The sequence below is a fragment of the Lepidochelys kempii genome, chromosome 3 (assembly GCF_965140265.1).
Source record: "Lepidochelys kempii isolate rLepKem1 chromosome 3, rLepKem1.hap2, whole genome shotgun sequence".
Lineage (NCBI taxonomy): Eukaryota > Metazoa > Chordata > Testudines > Cheloniidae > Lepidochelys > Lepidochelys kempii.
Window position 1 is genome coordinate 22,072,421 of NC_133258.1, and position 20,759 is coordinate 22,093,179.

The 20,759-nt window shown below is 38.3% G+C and overlaps 1 protein-coding gene across 6 annotated transcripts in view; it reads left to right on the plus strand.

Annotated features, from left to right (window-relative positions):
- WDR35 (WD repeat domain 35) overlaps nt 1-20,759 on the plus strand; it is a 79,595-nt gene that overhangs the window by 13,876 nt on the left and 44,960 nt on the right. For all 6 annotated transcript variants that reach the window (XM_073335942.1, XM_073335947.1, XM_073335944.1 and 3 more), the window contains 6 exons: nt 2,249-2,341; nt 4,163-4,291; nt 5,668-5,801; nt 7,814-7,979; nt 8,905-9,050; nt 11,657-11,782. In XM_073335942.1, coding sequence (XP_073192043.1) covers nt 2,249-2,341; nt 4,163-4,291; nt 5,668-5,801; nt 7,814-7,979; nt 8,905-9,050; nt 11,657-11,782 — 794 coding nt within the window. The remainder of the gene's footprint in view (nt 1-2,248; nt 2,342-4,162; nt 4,292-5,667; nt 5,802-7,813; nt 7,980-8,904; nt 9,051-11,656; nt 11,783-20,759) is intronic.

Below are 20,759 nucleotides of genomic sequence, written 5' to 3' on the forward strand. Positions count from 1 at the left end.
AAATGGGTTCCTATCACCTGGCATGGCAGTTTTCAGTTTACATATATGTACATCATACAAATAGGGTTTGTAGTTGCTGTAGGGCAGGGGTGAAGAAGGGTGGAATGGCAAAATTTCAGTGCCAAGAGAATGATCATAAGGAAATTGGAAGCACAAGAGAGTACTCTTTGAACTGTTCCATTAGAAAGGGTCATGGACCATGGAAGGTGGAATTTGAAGAGTCATGGGGTCTACTAGGTACGCTTAAGAGAAAGAGAGGCTGTTTTAGGTTATTAAGATAACATAGGAGAATAGACTTCTGCTCACTGTGAATATTTGGAGGTGAGGCCTGTTAGATGTTTGGTATTTGAGGGCCATATTTGAATGTGATGGAAAAGATCAGTTCTGAGAAAGATAGGTGGAAATCCCAGTATGCTGTGGAAGATTAGAAGGGTGATATCTTTGATTCTGAAACAGACACGAAGTTGATATGCAGTGTTGTAGCCGTCTTGGTCCCAGGATATTAGATATCAGCAGATATTTTTGAGGATGAGCGTGACCTGGGTCCAGGTGAGGAGATAAGCAGCCACTGTTTGTTAAATTCAAAATTTGCAAGTTAGGGAATTTTGTTAGTCAAGGTAAGAGGAAATGAAGGCATGACAAATTTTTGACTGAAAAGTGGCTTCGTTAATTTCTAATATGGATTCAATATAATAGTCTGCTTCATAGACTAGGAAATTTGGGAAGTAAATAAAATTTTGAGGTCAATCAAGCACCTGTATTTCTGAGAGTAGGAGTAATTGTGAGATTTGTGTCTCAGATGGAGTAGTGGTGTGCAGGATGTCCTTTGTAATAAGGAGGGAGATTTTCAAAGGCACTGTCAAGGTTCCTCCCCCACTCTGAACTCTAGGGTACAGATGTGGGGACCTGCATGAAAAACCTCTTAAGCTTATCTTTACCAGCTTAGGTCAAAACTTCCCCAAGGTACAAAATATTCCACCCGTTGTCCTTGGACTGGCCGCTACCACCACCAAACTAATACTGGTTACTGGGGAAGAGCTGTTTGGACGCGTCCTTCCCCCCCAAAATACTTCCCAAAACCTTGCACCCCACTTCCTGGACAAGGTTTGGTAAAAAGCCTCACCAATTTGCCTAGGTGACTACAGACCCAGACCCTTGGATCTTAAGAACAATGAACAATCCTCCCAACACTTGCACCCCCCCTTTCCTGGGAAATGTTGGATAAAAAGCCTCACCAATTTGCATAGGTGATCACAGACCCAAACCCTTGGATCTGAGAACAATGAAAAAGCATTCAGTTTTTTACAAGAAGACTTAATAAAAAATAGAAGTAAATAGAAATAAAGAAATCCCCCCTGTAAAATCAGGATGGTAGATATCTTACAGGGTAATTAGATTCAAAAACATAGAGAACCCCTCTAGGCAAAACCTTAAGTTACAAAAAAGATACACAGACAGAAATAGTTATTCTATTCAGCACAATTCTTTTCTCAGCCATTTAAAGAAATCATAATCTAACACATACCTAGCTAGATTACTTACTAAAAGTTCTAAGACTCCATTCCTGGTCTATCCCCGGCAAAGACCCAGCATACAGACAGACACAGACCCTTTGTTTCTCTCCCTCCTCCCAGCTTTTGAAAGTATCTTGTCTCCTCATTGGTCATTTTGGTCAGGTGCCAGCGAGGTTACCTTTAGCTTCTTAACCCTTTACAGGTGAGAGGAGCTTTCCCCTGGCCAGGAGGGATTTCAAAGGGGTTTGCCCTTCCCTTTATATTTATGACAGGCACAAATGGCAATTAGGCTCTTAACTGCCACTTATACTTTTGAAAATCTCCCCCTAGTAGAATGCCAATTATTAGATCTGTTGACCTGAAGAAAGCTATAATGACCCAGGAGTTAATGAGGGTAAGGCAGGCAGAAACAGAGAAGAGGACAGAAGCCAGGAATGAATACAGATTTGGGCTTTATTCTCATAGAAGTAATATCTAAGGTTGCATTTGGAGAGACTGTGACTGAAGGGAATAAAATAGATGAAGAGGTGGGGGCAATGCAGTAGAGGTCTGTGGAAAGAAGAGCGTTTATTGCCAGTCACAAAAAAGAGTGGCTGAAAAAGCAGAATCAAAATCAGCAGAGCCAGGAGATTCCATAAAAGTGTGATTGAAAATTTAAAAAGGATGTAATAATCTTTATTATCTTAGACCATTTCCTGATTAATATAAAAAGTGAATTTTATATAATTTTCCAGGTTCTGTGCAAGTGGTGACCTGGAATGAACAGTATCAAAAGCTAACTACCAGTGATCAAAATGGGCTCATCATTGTGTGGATGTTGTATAAAGGTATTGTCTGAGACAAGTCTGAGATTGGGTAATATACCATAGTGAGTGATTTTGAGATTGAATAATGTGTGTCTGTAGACTTTAATTGCAGGTTACAAAGCTCAAAGTAGGTGTAAGGTATGTTTGAAGTTCTTAGTTTACAAGCGTTTAATAACCGGGCTTAATTGTACGCATTTTCCATCGTGTAATCCCGTATAAAGAATGAAGTCATCTTTCCAGAACTGCCTTAAGAAAAAATCTCAGTTTTCAAGTGTTTTTGTTCAACAGCAAAGAATTGAAACCTTATTATTCACTTTTCTCAATAGCCAAACAAACATTTTCATATTTGCAAAAAACCTGTTGAACTATACAAAGAATATACAATAGAATGGTTTAGGTTTAGTCTTAGATGTTAATATTGAATAATCCTTTGTGCTATAACAGTAAATGCAGAAAAGATACACTCTAGTGGAGGTGTTAGGCCTTAGAGACCTTGCCTAGAGTAAATTTTTCTACAGAATCTAGAATTATTCCATGAATTTATTGCATTGTCATAACTAAGTAGTGTATAATTTATAGTATTCATCTTCTGTGTTTTAATATTTGAGCTGTTAAAAACATATGCATCAGCACAATTTAAAAATACATCAATTGTAGGAGTCCACCAATTATCACAAGCAACCATATCAAAACAAACCAATGAACACATATATAGTGGGAGAGAAAGAGAGAAAAAAATCTTTGTTAAAGAACAGAGTCCTTTGTCAAATTACTAGAGAAATAGAGAGACATTTCAGTTCTCCATCTTGGATGCATCAAATCAGGTGGTTTACTTTGCCTAGGATTAATTTTACTGTCATAGCAGAATCATGTATATCAGTGCCAGAAAATACTCATTAGGTCATTTAGTTCATTACCCTATCAAAGAAAATTGTTTCCTAGAGTGTGTTGTTTATGTATTGTCTATTAAATGTCTTAAGCAGTAGAGTTTTCACTACTTCCCTTGGAAAACCTATTCCATGATCTAATAGCTCTGACTCTAGGTAAATCTCACAGTTATTTTAAAAAGACATCCTACATTTTCTCTTTTCTTAACTTGATCACTTCACTTCTTTGGACCACCCTTACTAATTCTCCATCCTTGGTGTCTGCACTTTCTAATATTTGTTGTTTTGTAATGATGCCTTTACGTTTCCTGTTGTTGTCATTTGGCTGACCTGTACATCTTAACAAGTCAAGCCCTCCAACACCTGTTCTCTGAATTTCATTCTATGTGTCAATATCTTTTTGGAACTGAGCTGCTTATGCCTCAACACAGTGGACGCTGCAGTGATTGGTGGCTTATATGTGCCTATATAGTTTCCAAGAGCTGCCTCACCAGTGTTTTACAGAAAGGGAACCATAGCCTCTCCTTTCTGTTTTACATCACTTCTGTGCATGCAGCCCAATGCTACATTGGTCTTTTTTTGTTGCCATATCACATAGCAAAGTCGTACCTAATTTTCTGTCAAGTCTCAGCTCAGGTCTTGTTCTTCATTACTGTTTCACAAGTTTCTCCCTTTTGCTGAATATCTGTATTTCAGATAAACAGAATCTAATTTTATTTCCTGATTATATTTATAACCTCTCTGTATTCCTTTGTTCTTCTTTCTTGTGTTTGTAACACTTCTCAAAGTTACTATTGTTTGTGAATGTCATTATCATGCTATTTGCAGTTTTTTGTAATGTGACATTTAATGATTAGCCGCATCTGAGTATATCTTGGGTTACTTCTAATAACCACATTTCACTTAAAGGATTGCAAAGTGAAAGGTACAACTGAAATCCATTCTCTGATCACAGGTGCTTGGTATGAGGAGATGATCAACAATAGAAATAAATCTGTTGTTCGAAGTATGAGCTGGAATGCTGATGGACAAAAGATTTGTATTGTGTACGAAGATGGGGCTGTGATTGTTGGTTCAGTGGATGGTAAAGTTGTTACTATTATTATTTGTTATTTGTATTACCATAGCACCTATGATTCTTAATTACCCCAATGTGCTACATGCTGTACAACCACAGAACAAAAAATATGGACCCTGCCCCAATGAGTTTATAAGCTAAGTATAAGACAAGAGACAACAGATAGTTACAGACAGATGAGACAATATTGGTCACCTTGGTAGTCTCAGCACACCAGCTGCCTAACTGTTTCCAGGTTTTTTGTGGTCGTCAGAGCAAAGGAGGCTTTAAAGGAGGGATTTGAAGAAGGATAATGCATTAGTTTTGCACATGTCTATGTGGTGCTCTTCCCAAGCTAAGGGGCAGCATAGAAGAAAGCACTAAGGTGATTGTTTGAAAATTTAAGAAGTAGGTTATGGAGGCTGTCATCGTGGGTTTATCACAGGCTGGATTATCTGTTTTGTTAACTAATATGGTGTTCTGGAGATTTGGGTAGCTTTCACTCTCAGTAATTCTGTTTAGAAAACTTGTGTAAGCCAAATTAAGATACTCCAATTGGAGTGAATGTCTGGTTTTCCATGTATGGCAAGAGTGATGATATAGCTGTGGTTCTTAAAGCATATTTATTCTAAGAACTTATTTTCAGGCACTTGTAACTTTTTCCAAGAAAAAGATTATCCTTCATGCAAAAATGTCTGTTCCTTGTTCTCAAGCCAGTGGTGACTTTTCTTTTTGAAGTCTGATAACATTCCATTCATCTTAAGTTACCCGAATATGGAAAAATTATATTTTTTTCATACTTTTTACACACCATTTTTTGCACAAGGATAACCTGAATGTTTAATTTGAAAAGTTCAAATTTTGCACAGTTATAGTAACTGAGAAATGAATGTTTTGCTAAGTTTTGGAAAAATTGGTTGAGAAGTAAAGAATTGATAAAGTGTGAAAATAGCATGTGCCAAACTCTTCATTTTCCTTACTAATTCAAACCTGTACTGTGAGTAGTTTTCCATATGCATGTATCATATATGGATATTCATATATTGAAATAAACAAAAAGAAGGTTATGTGAATGCACAATCCCATGTAATTGAAATTAAAGGCATGACATGCATATTGCTCACTGTTTATTTTTCTTTATTTAAAAAAAATCCCACAGCCAAACTCTGTTTGGTGTGTCATTATGTCTGAGATTTTACTTTTGCAAAACTTGAGAAATACAAGGTTATGTTTCCCACAGTAACTGACTACAAAACTTTCTGCCTCAATATATACATCACTGAATTAGTTACCGTGGAAACTGTAACTTTGAATTTCTTTATCTGTTTATGTAGTTTCTTGTGTCTGCGTAATCTTTCCAATTCTCTGGTATGTTTCTTAAGTTTAATAATTTTCTTTTATAGGTAATCGTATTTGGGGGAAAGATTTGAAAGGTTCACAACTGTGCCATGTAGCATGGTCCTCAGATAGCAAAATTCTACTCTTTGGAATGGCAAATGGAGAAATTCATATTTATGACAACCAAGGGAATTTTATTGTAAGTTCAGAGTTATGTACTGTACAGTATATGTGTCAACTATCTAATTTTTTAATGTAAAACTGTAGATCACAAGTTAAGACAGACATACTTTACAAGTAGTAGCTATAATCTTTTATTAATTTGAGGGTTTTGAATCTTCAGAATTACGCAAGGTCCTACGTGAAGACTTCTTATTCTGATTTTATGCAGGTTTTTACATTATCAAGTTTTCTAATGTAAATATTCTGATAACATTTAAATACACCATCATTCCGAGCAGCTAAATGAACATAACATCAATTAAAACATTCTTTGCCTTGCAATCCATATTTAAAAGAGAAATTTGAAAACATTCATGTACATGCTAGGTAAATGAAATGAAGCTAATGCATCATTAGTACTAATACTAACATATCTTAGGCATCAATCAGGCCTTCATTTTTCCACCATGGCTGTCTAACAGTGAGACGGAATTTTAGTATATTAAATTAGAGCTCTTAAAAGAATTACATCTCATCAGCAAGTCCTTGAGGGAAAATATGTGTGTATACTATTGGTTTATGTTTCTGTCACTGTGTATTTTACTTGCCATTGTTTAGTTTGATCTTCCAGTTATGTGGAGTACAGGAATAACTGTTTGAAAATACTTAACAGTAGTAAAGTGCCAACTTTACAAAAACATAGACTTCATTTTTTGATACGATTGGACTGTGTACCATTACATTTTAGGCAACAACACAGTACAGAAAAATCCTCTAATTGTCCATCCTGATGGACAACCTATTGCCGTAATTAAGTGGGTGTATCAATTAAGAAAAGAGGCCATTTTAAAAAAAGTTCCAAAAGACTTAAAATAATTCTTCTGTAGACAAAATATATATTGCTTTTATTTCAATTTTCTTTTAAAAAATTGATAACTACAAGAGGTCAGATGCAAATAGATGAAAAAGCAGTAGCTTTGAAAGAAGGGTTTGGTAAATATCTACTACCCCTTTATCAGTCTCTAGCCCTATTATCATTTTTGAGTGTTTAAAAGTTGGTAACATTCTTTGTGTCCTCACTATGCAATTTTAAAACTCTCTGATAACTATTTTGGAGAACTGTGTTCAAATCCAGCTAGGATCTAGTCTCAAACGTGGTTCTGGCTTAGCATTGTTTAGCATATGTTACTCAAACAAGGCCTCCTATCTTGTTTATGGAGCAGTAATGTGGAGTATGCACTAAACCATTTTCAAAATCAGTGTAGCTTTTTGATAGTGTAGAAAAGGCATTAAACAATTCCAGATGTTTTGAGTCTTTTTTTTGTACAGTACTTTATTACTGAAAGTTCATGTTGTTGAGAGTGTGGGGGAAGGGTGAGCCTGGGTGACACTTGAAAACATGCTGTCATAGTGGATTACAAATATATAAAAATCTTAGCTTTTTCCAGTTCTCTCTTGAATTACTTTGTAAGTACATTTCTATTTTATAAAACTTAACATCTGCAAACTTTAAACAAAGGAGGGCCTTTTGTAGAGCTGGTTGGAAAACTTTCTGTTGAAAAATGCTGATTCATCTAAACCAAAGCTTTCATCAGGAAAGGGTCAGGGTGGGTTTTGACAAATTTCCAATGTAGAAGTAAATTTGTGGGGGAAGAAGTTTTTTAAATTGTAAAAATGTCCCCATTGACCTTTTCAAAATGAAAAGTTCCTTTATTTGGTTCAAAATGACTTTGTTTGAAGTTTAAGTTATAGTTAAAAATTAATAATAATTTTAAAAGATTGCAATCTAAATTAAACATTTTGCAATTATCAAAGTATCAGTTGACCGAACCAATTCTTTTTTTCAGATTTTCAAGATTTTGAGTTTTTGTACTGAATCAGAATGGGGAAATCTTCTTGAAATCTTGAAAATTTTCCTGGGATATGAGAACCATTTCCACCCAGCTCTAGTAATTTGTAAGATGTTGGTATAAATATACATTGCATTTATGGCCAGCTTAGTCAAATATGTGATAGAGCTGTTAAATGATTAAACTATTCCGTCTCTAGATGAAAATGAAACTGAATTGTTTGGTGAACATAACTGGAGCATTCAGTATTGCCGGAATACACTGGTACCCTGGTACAGAAGGCTATACTGAGCCAGATTGCCCTTGCCTTGCTATCTGTTTTGACAATGGAAGATGCCAGATAATGAGACATGAGAATGACCAAAGTAAGTACAATTTGCTTTTTAGCCGAGCAAAGTAAGGTCTTATTCTCAACTTGAAGAAATTTCTCTGTTTGTCTCTAATGCCATAGCTTTTGAATGCTGCATCTCATCAATTCCAAAATTCCAGGGAATGTTCAAGGCATCAACAGCCAGAACCATACTGATTTTTGGTGAAAATCGTAAGGGGGAAATGGGGAACACATGGAGACCCTGGCATCTGCTTGGCTGACCCAGCAACTTCAACCACCTCTGTGATTGTCTAGAGATAAAAAAAACCAAAACAGTTGACAGCCCCAGACAGAAAGAAAAGAAATGGTAGGGGTAATGGGAGGCTCCCACAGAACTCCTGGCATAGTGAGAAAATAGGAGACCTTGCTATGGGGGGCACACAGACCTCTGGCCATGGTAAGGAAGGGAGTATTGGGGGAACAAAGGATCAAACAGTGCCCTTGCCATGGGGGGAAATGGAGACCATGATATGCAGTGAGGAGAACATGCGGGGACACAGCACAACTGGCATGTGGTGGGATGGGGGAACATATGCCAGGGTGTCTGCAATGAGGGGGCACACAGTGCCCCTCTTATGTGGTGGACGGGGTAATGGAGTTGCACACAGAGCTCCTGGTACAAGGATAGGGGTGGTAGGGAGTCCCTGAAATAGAGGAGACTGGGAAGGTGCCACACAAGGAGCTTGTGGGGGGGAATGGACAAATGCAAGGAGTACCTTGGTGTATGCAATGCCCTTGGCCTACAGAAGTAACAGTGTGTGACCCTTTAGAAATAACATCTAGAATAACTTAAAATTAGGTGTGCCTAAAACTTGAACTGATGGCCTTTTTGCTCAGGTATGGGATACTGAACACTGAGCCATTTTTGTCCAAAATTTTTTTGACACTTCTTACACTTCTTTTTTATTTCTAAAAACTAGACCCTGTTTTGATTGACACTGGTATGAATGTAGTGAGTATCCAATGGAACCACTGTGGAAGTGTGTTGGCTGTGGCAGGCTTCCAAAAAGCAACCACTCAGGATAAAGATGTAAATCTTGTGCAATTCTACACTCCATTTGGTGAGGTAAAAATATTTAATATATTTAATATCCTACATTAGATGTAAAATGCACACTGTTTTTAAAAAACCGCAACAACAAACCTTGGTATACATTTTGTTTGTATGGTAATTGCCCAAACTATGATCAGTGTGTCAGAAGTGCATTGTAGTTTGAATATATTAAAATTATATTGAAGTAAACTAAATATTATTTTTGTAGGGAATTAGTCTACTAATTGCATGGGTTGTGTACTTATAAAACAGTATTGATCATCATGATTCAAGAAGTGTGAATTTATTACTGCACAGCATTAGTATACTATGCTGTAACTATATTTTTTATGGGCCAAATTCAGTAAAACTCAGTACATGGTACCTGACATCAATGAAGCCCATGGGCCCAGAAACTTCTGGAAGCAGTAATAAATTGTATTTAACATTCATATGTCTGTTGGGGACATAGTTTTGTCAAAGAGACAGATTTTTAAAGGTATGTAGGTGCTTAACTGATACTTTTAGAAATCTGGCCCAAAAGTCTTTTATATAGCTAGAGCTTAAGGCCAGGCCACCCACCCAGTCTCCTCCTTCTAAGTGATGGGTTTTTTTACATTTTTTGTTGGTGATGTTGCTCTCATAATAGGTTAGACATAGATATATTAGCCATTGTGATATTTGGGCATCAGCAAAATTATGTAAAGTAGAGGTAATTTGCCTATGAGGAAATTTCTAGTTCTTATAGGGAAGGAAGGCCAGACCAGTTCTGAAGATAGCTGTGATAAGTTTATAACAATGAGAGATATCACTTTCAGAACAAAATGAAGACATAAGATCCAGTGTCATCCTGATTTCTGGAGGAGGATTGTTCCACAACTTAGAATATTTAGTGCCCAAATCTTTGGGACAGTTTAACTAGTCTGCCTGCTAGTCTCATTACGTGGGTGACTGAATCAAGCATTCCAGATTAATACAGAAATATTCTTAAGTAACATTTTAAGTTTGAGGTCTGTGGAAAATTTTGTTGGACTAATTCAAACACTCACAGATAATGGCTCAAGTTTTCAGGAAATGTCCTCTCTTTTTGTGAGTGTAATTTATGTGCACAATATATTTTGGATTTAGATAGCTAAGTACTTGTATTATACCCTCTGTCGGACACTTAGTCATATAAATAGTAAAATTTGCACCTTCTGTTAATTTGGGCAAAGAGTTATGCCCTCGAAAAGTAAGCCAGTCTGAGGCATGAAAATCAGGCTCAGATGCATTGGCAATCTGTTCAACATAGATTCATAGATATTTAGGTAAGAAGGGACCATTATGATCATCTAGTCTGACCTCCTGCACAACGCAGGCCACAGAATTTCACCCACCACTCCTGCAAAAAACCTCACACCTATATCTGTGCTATTGAAATCCTCAAATCGTAGTTTAAAGACTTCAAGGAGCAGAGAATCCTCCAGCAAGTGACCCGTGCCCCATGCTACAGAGGAAGATGAAAAACCTCCAGGGCCTCTTCCAATCTGCCCTGGAGGAAAATTCCTTCCCGACCCCAAATATGGCGATCAGCTAAACCCTGAGCATATGGGCAAGATAAACAGAAGCCATAACATAAAATCAAAGCATACTAAAGCCTTGATTATTCAAAAACTTACCAACAGGAGTAGACGTACAGATATGAGTAACTTTATATACAGAATATAGCTACTTGGGTGTAATTTTTTTTACCTGCATACGTATCTGCAGGACTAGGGCCGTAGTCAATCTGTAGAAACATATGGATATCAAACGTGGCATCTTGTGAATGTCAAGAGGTTTACTGGTTATAACTTCAAACAGTGTTTCAAAATGGGAATTAATTTACCATCTGTTATAAATTGTATGATTTATTTCTATGTAACAATTAAAAGACATAACTGGACATTTAACTTTCTTTTTTTCGCCCTCTGGCTTTTATGATGGGTTAGGGGTAAGGGAAGGGAAAGAGTTAACAAGGTTGGAAAGGATTTATTGTTGATGTTAGTATAATTGTGTGTGTATGTTAGAATTTTTTTACAAAATTGATTGTACGTATACCCATGATGGGGATATTATAAAAATCAAGACAAATGACTAAATTTGTCATCTTTGTCCTAGCAATTGTGCTTGGAAGTAACATCTCAATCTGCTGCTGTGATAAACAGGATTACAATGTCAGGATAAACCAAATTCTTGAAAAATGTCAAATGTCAGTACTGAATTATTAATGGGAAGTTATTTATTTAAAAAGTGGCTGAAATAACATATACTTGTGGACTGAAAGAAGACACGTGTGCTTTCGTTCTCGTTTTAATATTTAGTTTTGTGAGTTTGAGTTATGAGTTAGTCATATATTGCCAATTTTGTGGGTTTCTCTCTCTGACAAAAATAACAGTGCAGTGAAGGCAAAATAATACTTTATGGTAATGCAAATTAAATTTATTTCTGGTTTTGATCTGTTTAAAAGTACAAAAGCCAAATTCTGTGATCACTGTAACTCTAGAGTATTGCTGGCGTAACGGAGAGTGGGATTTAGCCTCAGCTGTCTAACCATTTGTCTCTAATGATCTGGTAATGCTGGTAACTCGGTGGTATATTTTAAATATTCTCTTTTTTAGCATTTGCGTACATTGAAAGTTCCTGGCAAGCAGATGTCAGCATTGTCCTGGGAGGGAGGTGGACTGAAGATTGGGTTAGCTGTTGATTCTTTTATATATTTTGCAAACATTCGGCCAGATTACAAGGTAGGTAGTAACGTAGTACTTGATTTACTGGAAAATCTTAAAACATGGTTATTATCAGAAAATATACCTGAAAAAATGGTAACTTGTTATTGCATATATCCACTCCCTTTGTGTATGTATTCACCACACAGGTTTCTCACCAAACATACCTTTGATTACAGTCATTAATGCACAGCTAGTAGAGGAAGCTATTTTCTGTTCTGTCTTATATGTCATCAGCAAAATAACTAAGTTTTGATTATCTGATTTTGTGCTAAGTGAAAAGAATGCAGCTTAATTTTTGCATGCCAGATTAAGCTTGGAGTTCTGACAGTCTAAAAATGTTTTGATTTCTAAACTGACCAAATATAATAAGGAAGGTATTAATGGGAAATAAATACACACCATGGCAGTGTCATTTCGACAGGCACTCTTTTTCTAATCATTACTGCACTTTAAGACACTTCGACAAATCTGTTTCTAAACGAGTTTGTTAAATTTTTCATGACTACTTAGATGAGAATGTGCTAATGTTTGTGATTAGCGCTTCTGTCAGGGCTAGCAGGGGAGCAGGAAACTTCCTTTTTTGGAGGCAGGGGTGGGGGAGGGAAAGAACTTATCCATCAGTTTCTGAACAATCCATGTTTTTATTTTAAAAATGTAACCCACCCTTAGCATATTTGACTTTATTTACACTGAACAATTTCATCACCAGTAAAGCACCACTAGTTGTAGCAAGGGTGGAAGTTACAGTTGAGACAGGGCTCAGGTGTGTCTACTGTGGTTTAGTTAAACTTTACCTGATGGGGCTAGCTTTCATTGATAGTTACCCTAACCTTTCTGCCCTTCCATTTCCACCACTGTTACCACTGGTGAAGCAGCACTGGTGGTAAATTATGGATCTGAATTTTTTCCTGTGTATCATATGACTGCAAAGTTAACCCCTCCGTCTCCCTAACCCTACCCCCCTGGGCTGGCCTAGCGCCCCCTGCGGCTGGCTTAGTGCACCTGGCATGACATGCACACAGAGCCATCCTTAGGGTACAGTGATTCAGGGCAGCCACCGCGGGGCCCTCCAAAGTGCAGGGCCCGGGGCCGCCACCCTGATTTGCCATACCCTAGGGATGTCTCTGGCTATGTCGCTCAGGGGTGTGGATTCTTTACATCCTTGAGTAATGTAGTTGTACCAATATAAGTCTGTAGTGAAGACCTAACCTAAAGTTTGTAACCAGTCACCAGGATAGTTGATTGAAAACATGGTTTGTATCTGCCCATCACAAAGTCCCTGCTTAATTCGCGATAGTGCAGAAATTGCAGATCCCACAATATTAGACTTTCACCGCAATTTTGTTAGCCAGGCGGCTGACTGTGGGAGACCCTGGCTGGGTCCCATCACATAGTTAAAACTCCATCAGTAATCATTGCAGCTAAGAGTATTTCACCCTTCTCAAAAACCATGGCCGGAACCCAGTAATCAGTTCTGTACTTTTTTTTTAAACAGCTCAGACAGGGCTCTCCAACCATGTTTGTGTAACCAGTTTGGTTGGTTCTCCTTCTTACCAAGTCTCTGTGGTAGAGCATCCCAGAGAGTAATTAGATCACATGCTGATGATGCTGTTTTATGTCTGTCAAGCTGTCTAGAGTGTCTCACAGCAGGGAGTGCCAACCTCAGGGTAGACTGTTAAGAAACAGGGCACAAACCCCAAACTGGTTGCGTGTAGATTTAACCAACCAAGTACTACAACAGCCTTCATGTAGAATCACAGTCTCCTTGGGTATTCTGCTCTATCTTGTTACCTTGGGAGGCTTGCCTTTATTATATAGATGGTCCCTTACACCAAAACAATATTCAAGTTACAACAATATTCAGGTTACTCCCAGTCCCAAAGGACTAGTCACTTACTCCAGGTCAATTGTACCTCAGATCACACACCAAAGACCATGCTTGTTGCCAATTCTATAATAAACTAACTAAAGATTTATTAACTAAGAAAAAGAAATGAGTTATTTACAAGGTTAAAGCAGGTAAACTTACAACACAAATGAGTTACAGTTTTAGATTTCAAAAAGGTAACAGAAACTGCTGTAATATGCGAGCTCTATATGTCCTTTAGGGCTAATCTAAGCAGCTTGGGGATCCCTTTCTCATGCTTAGAAATTTTGCCCTGTACAAATTCCACTTCTGTTTCCTTCTCGTCGGGCATTTTTATTCGTATCCTCCATACATTATTACATGATACATTATTATCAACTTAACATGTATTTTAACCAGGCTAACAGACAGGTGAGCCAGACTGGTTTCCAGTTACGCGTTTGTCAGTGTTCAGTGAGGCCTAGGGGCCTTGGCATGAGCTGGTACCTAGTCTGCCAGCATCACAGTGGCTGTTTCCTTTGGCTTCCTGTCCTGTGCTGGAGACATGATGAGAGAGCTGCCTAGATTTTCCCAGAATGCACTTATACAAATACCATTGGGCAGTGAGTGTAAATGTCGTTTTGATGGCAGAAATACTGCTATACAAACAGAAACTGAACTGTCCTATTTGTAACTGGTCACAAAATTACATTTTAAAAGTAGTAGTGTGAAAAGGACCTTAGCTTTATTCCTCTATGTGCTATATAGCTTAAACCTATACGTCTGGGAGACTTGAAAGAACCCACTCTCACTGAAGTCTGTGTAGACTTCTAGCACATTAGAATAGTATAAGTTTTATTGTAAGTGACTGTTGGTTCATTTGTAAAGATTTGCTTCAACCATTTCACCTTCTGGGGAAAATCTGACATTATGAATAACTTTATTCGGTACAATTATATTACATTTGTTTTCCTGTGTAAAGTTAAAAAATCATATTATTATAAAACCGGTAGTACACTTATTAAAAGGCAAGTAGACTGACATTTATGTTTAGGTTAAACAGTACTTATAAAATCTTTACACTATGTTGTTGTATATGACTTTTTAAGATGACAAACACAGCAGTACAAAGTGGGCTCCTGGTTAAGAATTTAGCAAGGCATTGCTTGCCTGTTCTATCTGATGTTATCTCGTAGCAAATGTATGCTGTCAGCATGCTGAAAAAACTGTGATCCAAACAAAGAATATTCCTTGCTGTTCAATTTTAAAGATAACATAATAGTGGAGAGGGATGATTGAAGTAATGAATTGAAAAGATTGCTTGTTTATGTTAACCATTCAAGTTTTTGTTAACTAGCATTTAAATAGACTGTAAAATAAAGCTGCAAGGATGAAAGAGCATAACATAAAACTTTCAGACGAACATATTGCAACTATAATTAAAGACAGTGTTTCACTCTGTTGTAAAAAGCCACTGGAGAATGATTTGTGTCTCCTCGGAAAAGACTCCAGATAGTTCATTGTAAATTTGCTGGAAGAAGCTCTGGAAATTCTAACCTGCCTCAGAGGAAGTGCTGCCTGGTGTGTTCTGTGGGAAATTTGTAACAACTGGAACACATGCCTATGGCTTTTTATATGTATTTGTTTTTCTTAGAACTACCATTGGTATGTATGAAACACTGAAAAAACATTTTCGGGTTGCATCCCAGGATGTACGTATTTCCAGACCTGGGTTAGAGATGGCAGATGAAGGAAAAAGGGATTTTTTTAAATCTGAGTTCTAAGACCTCTGTGTGTAAGCTGCATTTCTTTCCCTTGCAAAACTGAGTCTTTGTGGGAACAGCTGTCCTTGCATAAAGATATAGATTCTTAGCTGCTCATTTGGATTTAATTACTCTTTCAGAATTATTTTCTACTTTATTAATCCAGCAAACATATGGAATCTATTGACAATATATTTAGTGGCAATGTTAAAGATTGCTAGTTCAAAGCTACATTTCTTCCTTTAATATGTAGCACATTTTATTACTTCTTTTCATGACTTTGGTGTGCCCTTCTGATTATATCAGTACCTTCCTAATGGGAAGTAGCTATTCACACTGGCTGCTGAACAACCATCAGATGGTAGTGATTGAAAGTCATTATTGACTTGGGCCATATTTGAACCCGTGACCTAGAGTTGAAAGGCTTACTATCCCATTATCAGTCTACTAAAGCATCCAGTCCCCAATATCTTTCCTTTTAAGTACTATTAACAACAATAACAAGTGGCCACAAGGCTGAGAATTGTATGACACGCAGTTAATATTCCTTGCCACTAGTAAAAGTAATGAATGTGGGAGGTCTTGTATCTACTATTATTTAGCATAAATTGAATGGAATTTCTCTAAGAATAGCTAGATTTAATTATTTCTTTTAGTGTTAAAACCTTGAATTATTGCTTCATTTTCAGAGTTTTTGATGCTGTTTAGAATGATTTGTCAGTTATTTGGATAGTAGTGATTACCTAATCTGGAGATTGTATCTACCAAATATCAGATTGATATTTGCATAATTTTCCTTTAAAAAATTTCTGGAATATTTTACTCAGATGCGTTGGGCACTGTCAGTCATTGGTAATCTCACCATTGTTATCAGTAGAAGTAGCAGTATTTACAATTTTGGTGGTTCCTGGACTTTCACAATTTACCCCTTAACTCACTGAGACCATTGCTATATATGGTGACACACAGTAAAATAATATTGCATAGACTTGAAAATTTACAATACTATTTATGTAACAATTCAAGTTCCCTTGATGGTATTATTTAATTATATGACAGTTGCTGTTTGAAATCTAGTGTGAAGAGGATCCTCAGAATTCCTGGCATAGAATGCACTAACCAGCCAAGTGCACTTTCCAAACAGTTGTTATTTCTTAGCACATAATGAAAAAAATATTTAACAAAGGAAGAAAAACCACCAGCGAAGTTGTTTTCTCAGATGGGCCCTGCATCTTCAATTCCTATAGGTCCTGCCTCTATCAAAACTTCCTCAGGCTGAACTCCTTTTTTTCTTTATATCAGAGAGAGGTTTCCCATCATGCCTCACTCTTAAAGAGCACTCTTTCCCTTCTCTGGTGGGGTATATCTATCTTTTCGCTTCAGATAATCCCTAAGAAATGATGAAAACAAATTGAAAGTATGTGGCCATTTAGCTAATATAAAATCATTGGTTGATTCTAAGTTGCAATGGTTGGCCTTTTCATTGCTGGCCTTGCCTTTTTGTCTTCTCTCTGATTCCATATTCCCAGACGTCTACTGATTCTTTATTTTTGGGAGGGATGAAGAAGTTAGTCGTCTTATTTTTGTAAGAAATTATGTGATTATTGTGGGGAGAGTTATTTTTAATGCTTTAATAATCACTTGGTTATTTTGGCCTGTCCCAGTCTTGTAAGATTGCAGGGTTTGGGATATTTGTTTGATTTATTATGTTTGCTATGTGTTTGGGAAGCAAATCCAAAGGAAAAAAGATTTCAGGAGAGTTGGCAGTTTTTAAAAGAGGCATTATTAAGGCACAAGAGCAAACTATCCCAGTGCGTAGGAAAAATAGGAAGTATGGTAAGAAACCACCCTGTTTTAACCAGGAGATCTTCAATGACCTGAAACTCAAGAGTCATACAAAAAGTGGAAACTAAGTCAGATTACAAAGGATGAATATAAAAAAAGCAACACAACTATATAGGGACAAAATTAGAAAGGCTAAAGCACAATATTACATTAAACTAGCTAGGGACATAAAGAGTAACAAGAAAATATTTTACAACTACATTAGAAACAAGAGGAAGACCAAGGACCAGGCAGGCCCATTACTCAAATTTGGAGGGAAAGACAATAACAGAAAATGTTTTAAATGCCTTTTTTTTGTTTCAGTTTTCACCAAAAAGGTTAGCAGTGATGGGACAACGTAGTGAACATTAGTGTAAATGGGGTATAATCGGAGGCTAAAAAAAAGAACAAGTTAAGAATTACGTAGGCTTGGTCTGCACTAGGAAATTAGGTCGATATAACTACATTGCTCAGGGGTGTGAAAAATCCACACACCTGAGCAACATAGTTAAACTGACCTAACTCCCAGTGTAGACATTGCTATGTCCACGGAAGAATTTTCCTGTCTACCTAGCTACCACCTCTCAGGGAGGTGGAGTGCCTATGTCGACGGGAGAATCTCTCCTGTTGGTTTAGGTAGCATCTTCACTGAAGCACTGCAGTGGCATAGCTGCAGCCATGCAGCTGCACTATAGTAGCGTTTTAAGTGTAGACAAGCTCTTAGACAAGTTAGATGTTTTCAAGTTCAGGAACTGGCTGAAGAAATGAGAACTTGTGGGAGATGGGAGAGATCTCAGAGGACCGGACAAGGGCAAATACAACACCTAGCTATAAAATGCAGAATAAGGACAATTTGTGATTAAGGCTTGGTCTACACTACAGAGTTAAGTCCATGTAAGGCAGTTTGTCGACCTTACTATGTCTGTGTCTACAGTACTGCCTTGCTCCTGCTGATGTAACTACAGCAACATAATAATTCCACCTCCACATGAGGCATAGGGCTTATGTCGGTGTAAGTCAGGGTGACACAGTGACTTTGTAGACACTGTGTTCTTTACATTGGCTGTTGGCTATCATTCTTGTCATTTTTCTGGCTCTGCCTGAGCTGTGAAATTGACAAGAAAGCTGGATCCTGGCTCCCCAGCTGGGCTGCTGCTAGGTCTATGCTCCAAGCCACACTGCCACCCAGGGTCCCTTTAGGGTCCTGGCTCCCCACTCGGAGCACAGCAGCCAACTGGACTCAGGGTGCAGATCTACCTGCTGGAGGCAAGAAGCCCCGGGCAACTGCTTCCCTGCTCCTGGCTGGGAATGTGGAGCACCCCTCTTCAGTCAGTGGAAGCACTCCTGTTGAGGACGCACACCACCGACAAAAGGAAGGTAGTGCGGACATCAGCTACTGCAGTAATTTCTGCAGTGGCTGTAAGTTGACCTAATATAGGTCGATTTAAGATTGTACTGTAGACATGATCTTATAGACCAGTCATCTTAATTTCGGTACCCAGGAAGATAATGGAGCAAATAATTAAGCAATCAGTTTGTAAGCACCTAGAAGATAAGGTCATAAGTAACACTGACCGTGAATTTGTCAAGAATAAATCATATCAAACCGACCTAATAGCCTTCTTTGACAGGTTAACAAGCATTGTGGATAGGGGGAAAGCATAGATGTGGTATATCTCGATTTTAGTAAGGCTTTTGATACTGTGTCTCATGACCTTCTCATAAGCAAACTAGGGAAATATAGCTTAGACTTATCTACTATAAGGTGGGTGCACTGCTGGTTGGCAAACCATTCCCAGAGAGTAATTATCAGTGGCTCATAGTCAAGCTGAAAGGGATCTGGCTTGGGTCTGGATGGATCTATTCAATATTTTCATAAATGATTTGGATAATGGCAGAGAGAGTACATTTATACAGTTTTGGACTATACCAAGCTGGGAGGGATTGCAAGTGTTCTGGAGGACATGATTAGAGTTCAAAATGATCTTTACAAACCGTAAAAATGGTCTGAAATAAGTGGGATGAAATTCAATAAGGACAAATGCAAAGTACTACACCTAGGAAGGAATAATCAGTTGCACTGGATGAAATGACTTCTTAGGAGTGAACACTGCAAAAAAGGATCTGGGGGTTATAGTTGATCACAAATTAAATATGAGTCAACAGTGTAATACTGCTGCAAAAAAAACAAAATAACATATATTAGCAGGATATATTAGCAGGAGTTTTGTAAGTAAGACATGAGAAGTAATTCTTTCACTCGACTCAGCACTGATAAGTAAGGCTGTGAGTTTGTCACAGAGGTCAAGGAAGGTCATGGATTCCATGATTTTCCATGACCTCCGTAACTTTTGCAGTGGCCGGTGCTCCTGGCTCGGGCAGCTCGGGCAGCCCCTGCGCCAGGCATGCTGACTACTGCTAAAGCAGTCTCAGGCCAAAGTACCCCAACTTACCCCCGCCAGTAGCAGAGTTTGGGTGTGAGAGGGGCATGGGGTTGGTGCACCTGATGGGATGAGGTGGGCTGTGGCGGTGCTTACCTAGGGGGCTCCCCGGAAGCGGTGACATCCTTCTTGCTCAGCTGCTAGGTGGAGGCATGGCCAGGCAGCTCTGCATGCTGCTTCCGCCCAGAGCGCTGGCTTCACAGCTCCCATTGGCTGAGAACTGTGGCCAATGGGAGCTGCAGGGGCAGTCCCTGCAGGCGGAGGCAGAGCACAGAGCTACCTGGCCATGCCTCCACCCAGCAGCTGAGCGAGGGAGATGTCGTCACTTCCGGGGAGCCCCCCAGGTGCAGAGCCAGGGAGGAAGCCAGCACCAGCAGGGGTCCCAGCCAGTGTGCCACCCCCCGAAAGCAGCCAGGCCACCCTCTCCCAGCCCCCACTCCCCCAAGTTTTATTCACTAGTATTTTTAGTAAAAGTCATGGACAGGTCATGGGCTGTGAATTTTTGTTTACAGCCCATGACTGTCCATGACTTTTACTAAAAATACCCATGACTAAAACGTAGCCTTACTGGTAAGGCCTCAGCTGGAGTACTGTGTTCAGTTTTGCGTACCAGACTTCAGGAAAGATGTGGATATGTTAGAGAAAATCTAGAGGAGAGCAACAACAATGATTAAAGGTCTAGAAAACATGACCTACGAGGAAAGATTGAAAAAACTGGGTTTGTTTAATCTGGAGAAGAGAAGACTGAGGGGGGACATAAATCTTCAAGTACGTAAAATGTTGTTATAAAAAGGAGGAAGATAAATTGTTCTCCTTATCCACTGAGGACAGGACAAAAAGTAATGGGCTTAAATTGCAGAAAGAGAGATTTAGGTTAGACATTACGAAAAAGCTTCCTAATAAGGGTAGTTAAGCACTGGAACAAAGTGCTAGGAAAGTTGTAGAATCTCTGTCATTGAAGGTTTTTAAGAACATGTGTCAGTGATGGTACAGATAATTCTTAGTCCTGCCTCAGTGCAAGGCACTGGGCTAAATGATCTGTTGAGGTCCCTTCCAGTCCAATATTTCTATGATTTCTAAGATTCCAAGTCCAATTCCCAGAAGGGAAGTGTTCACAT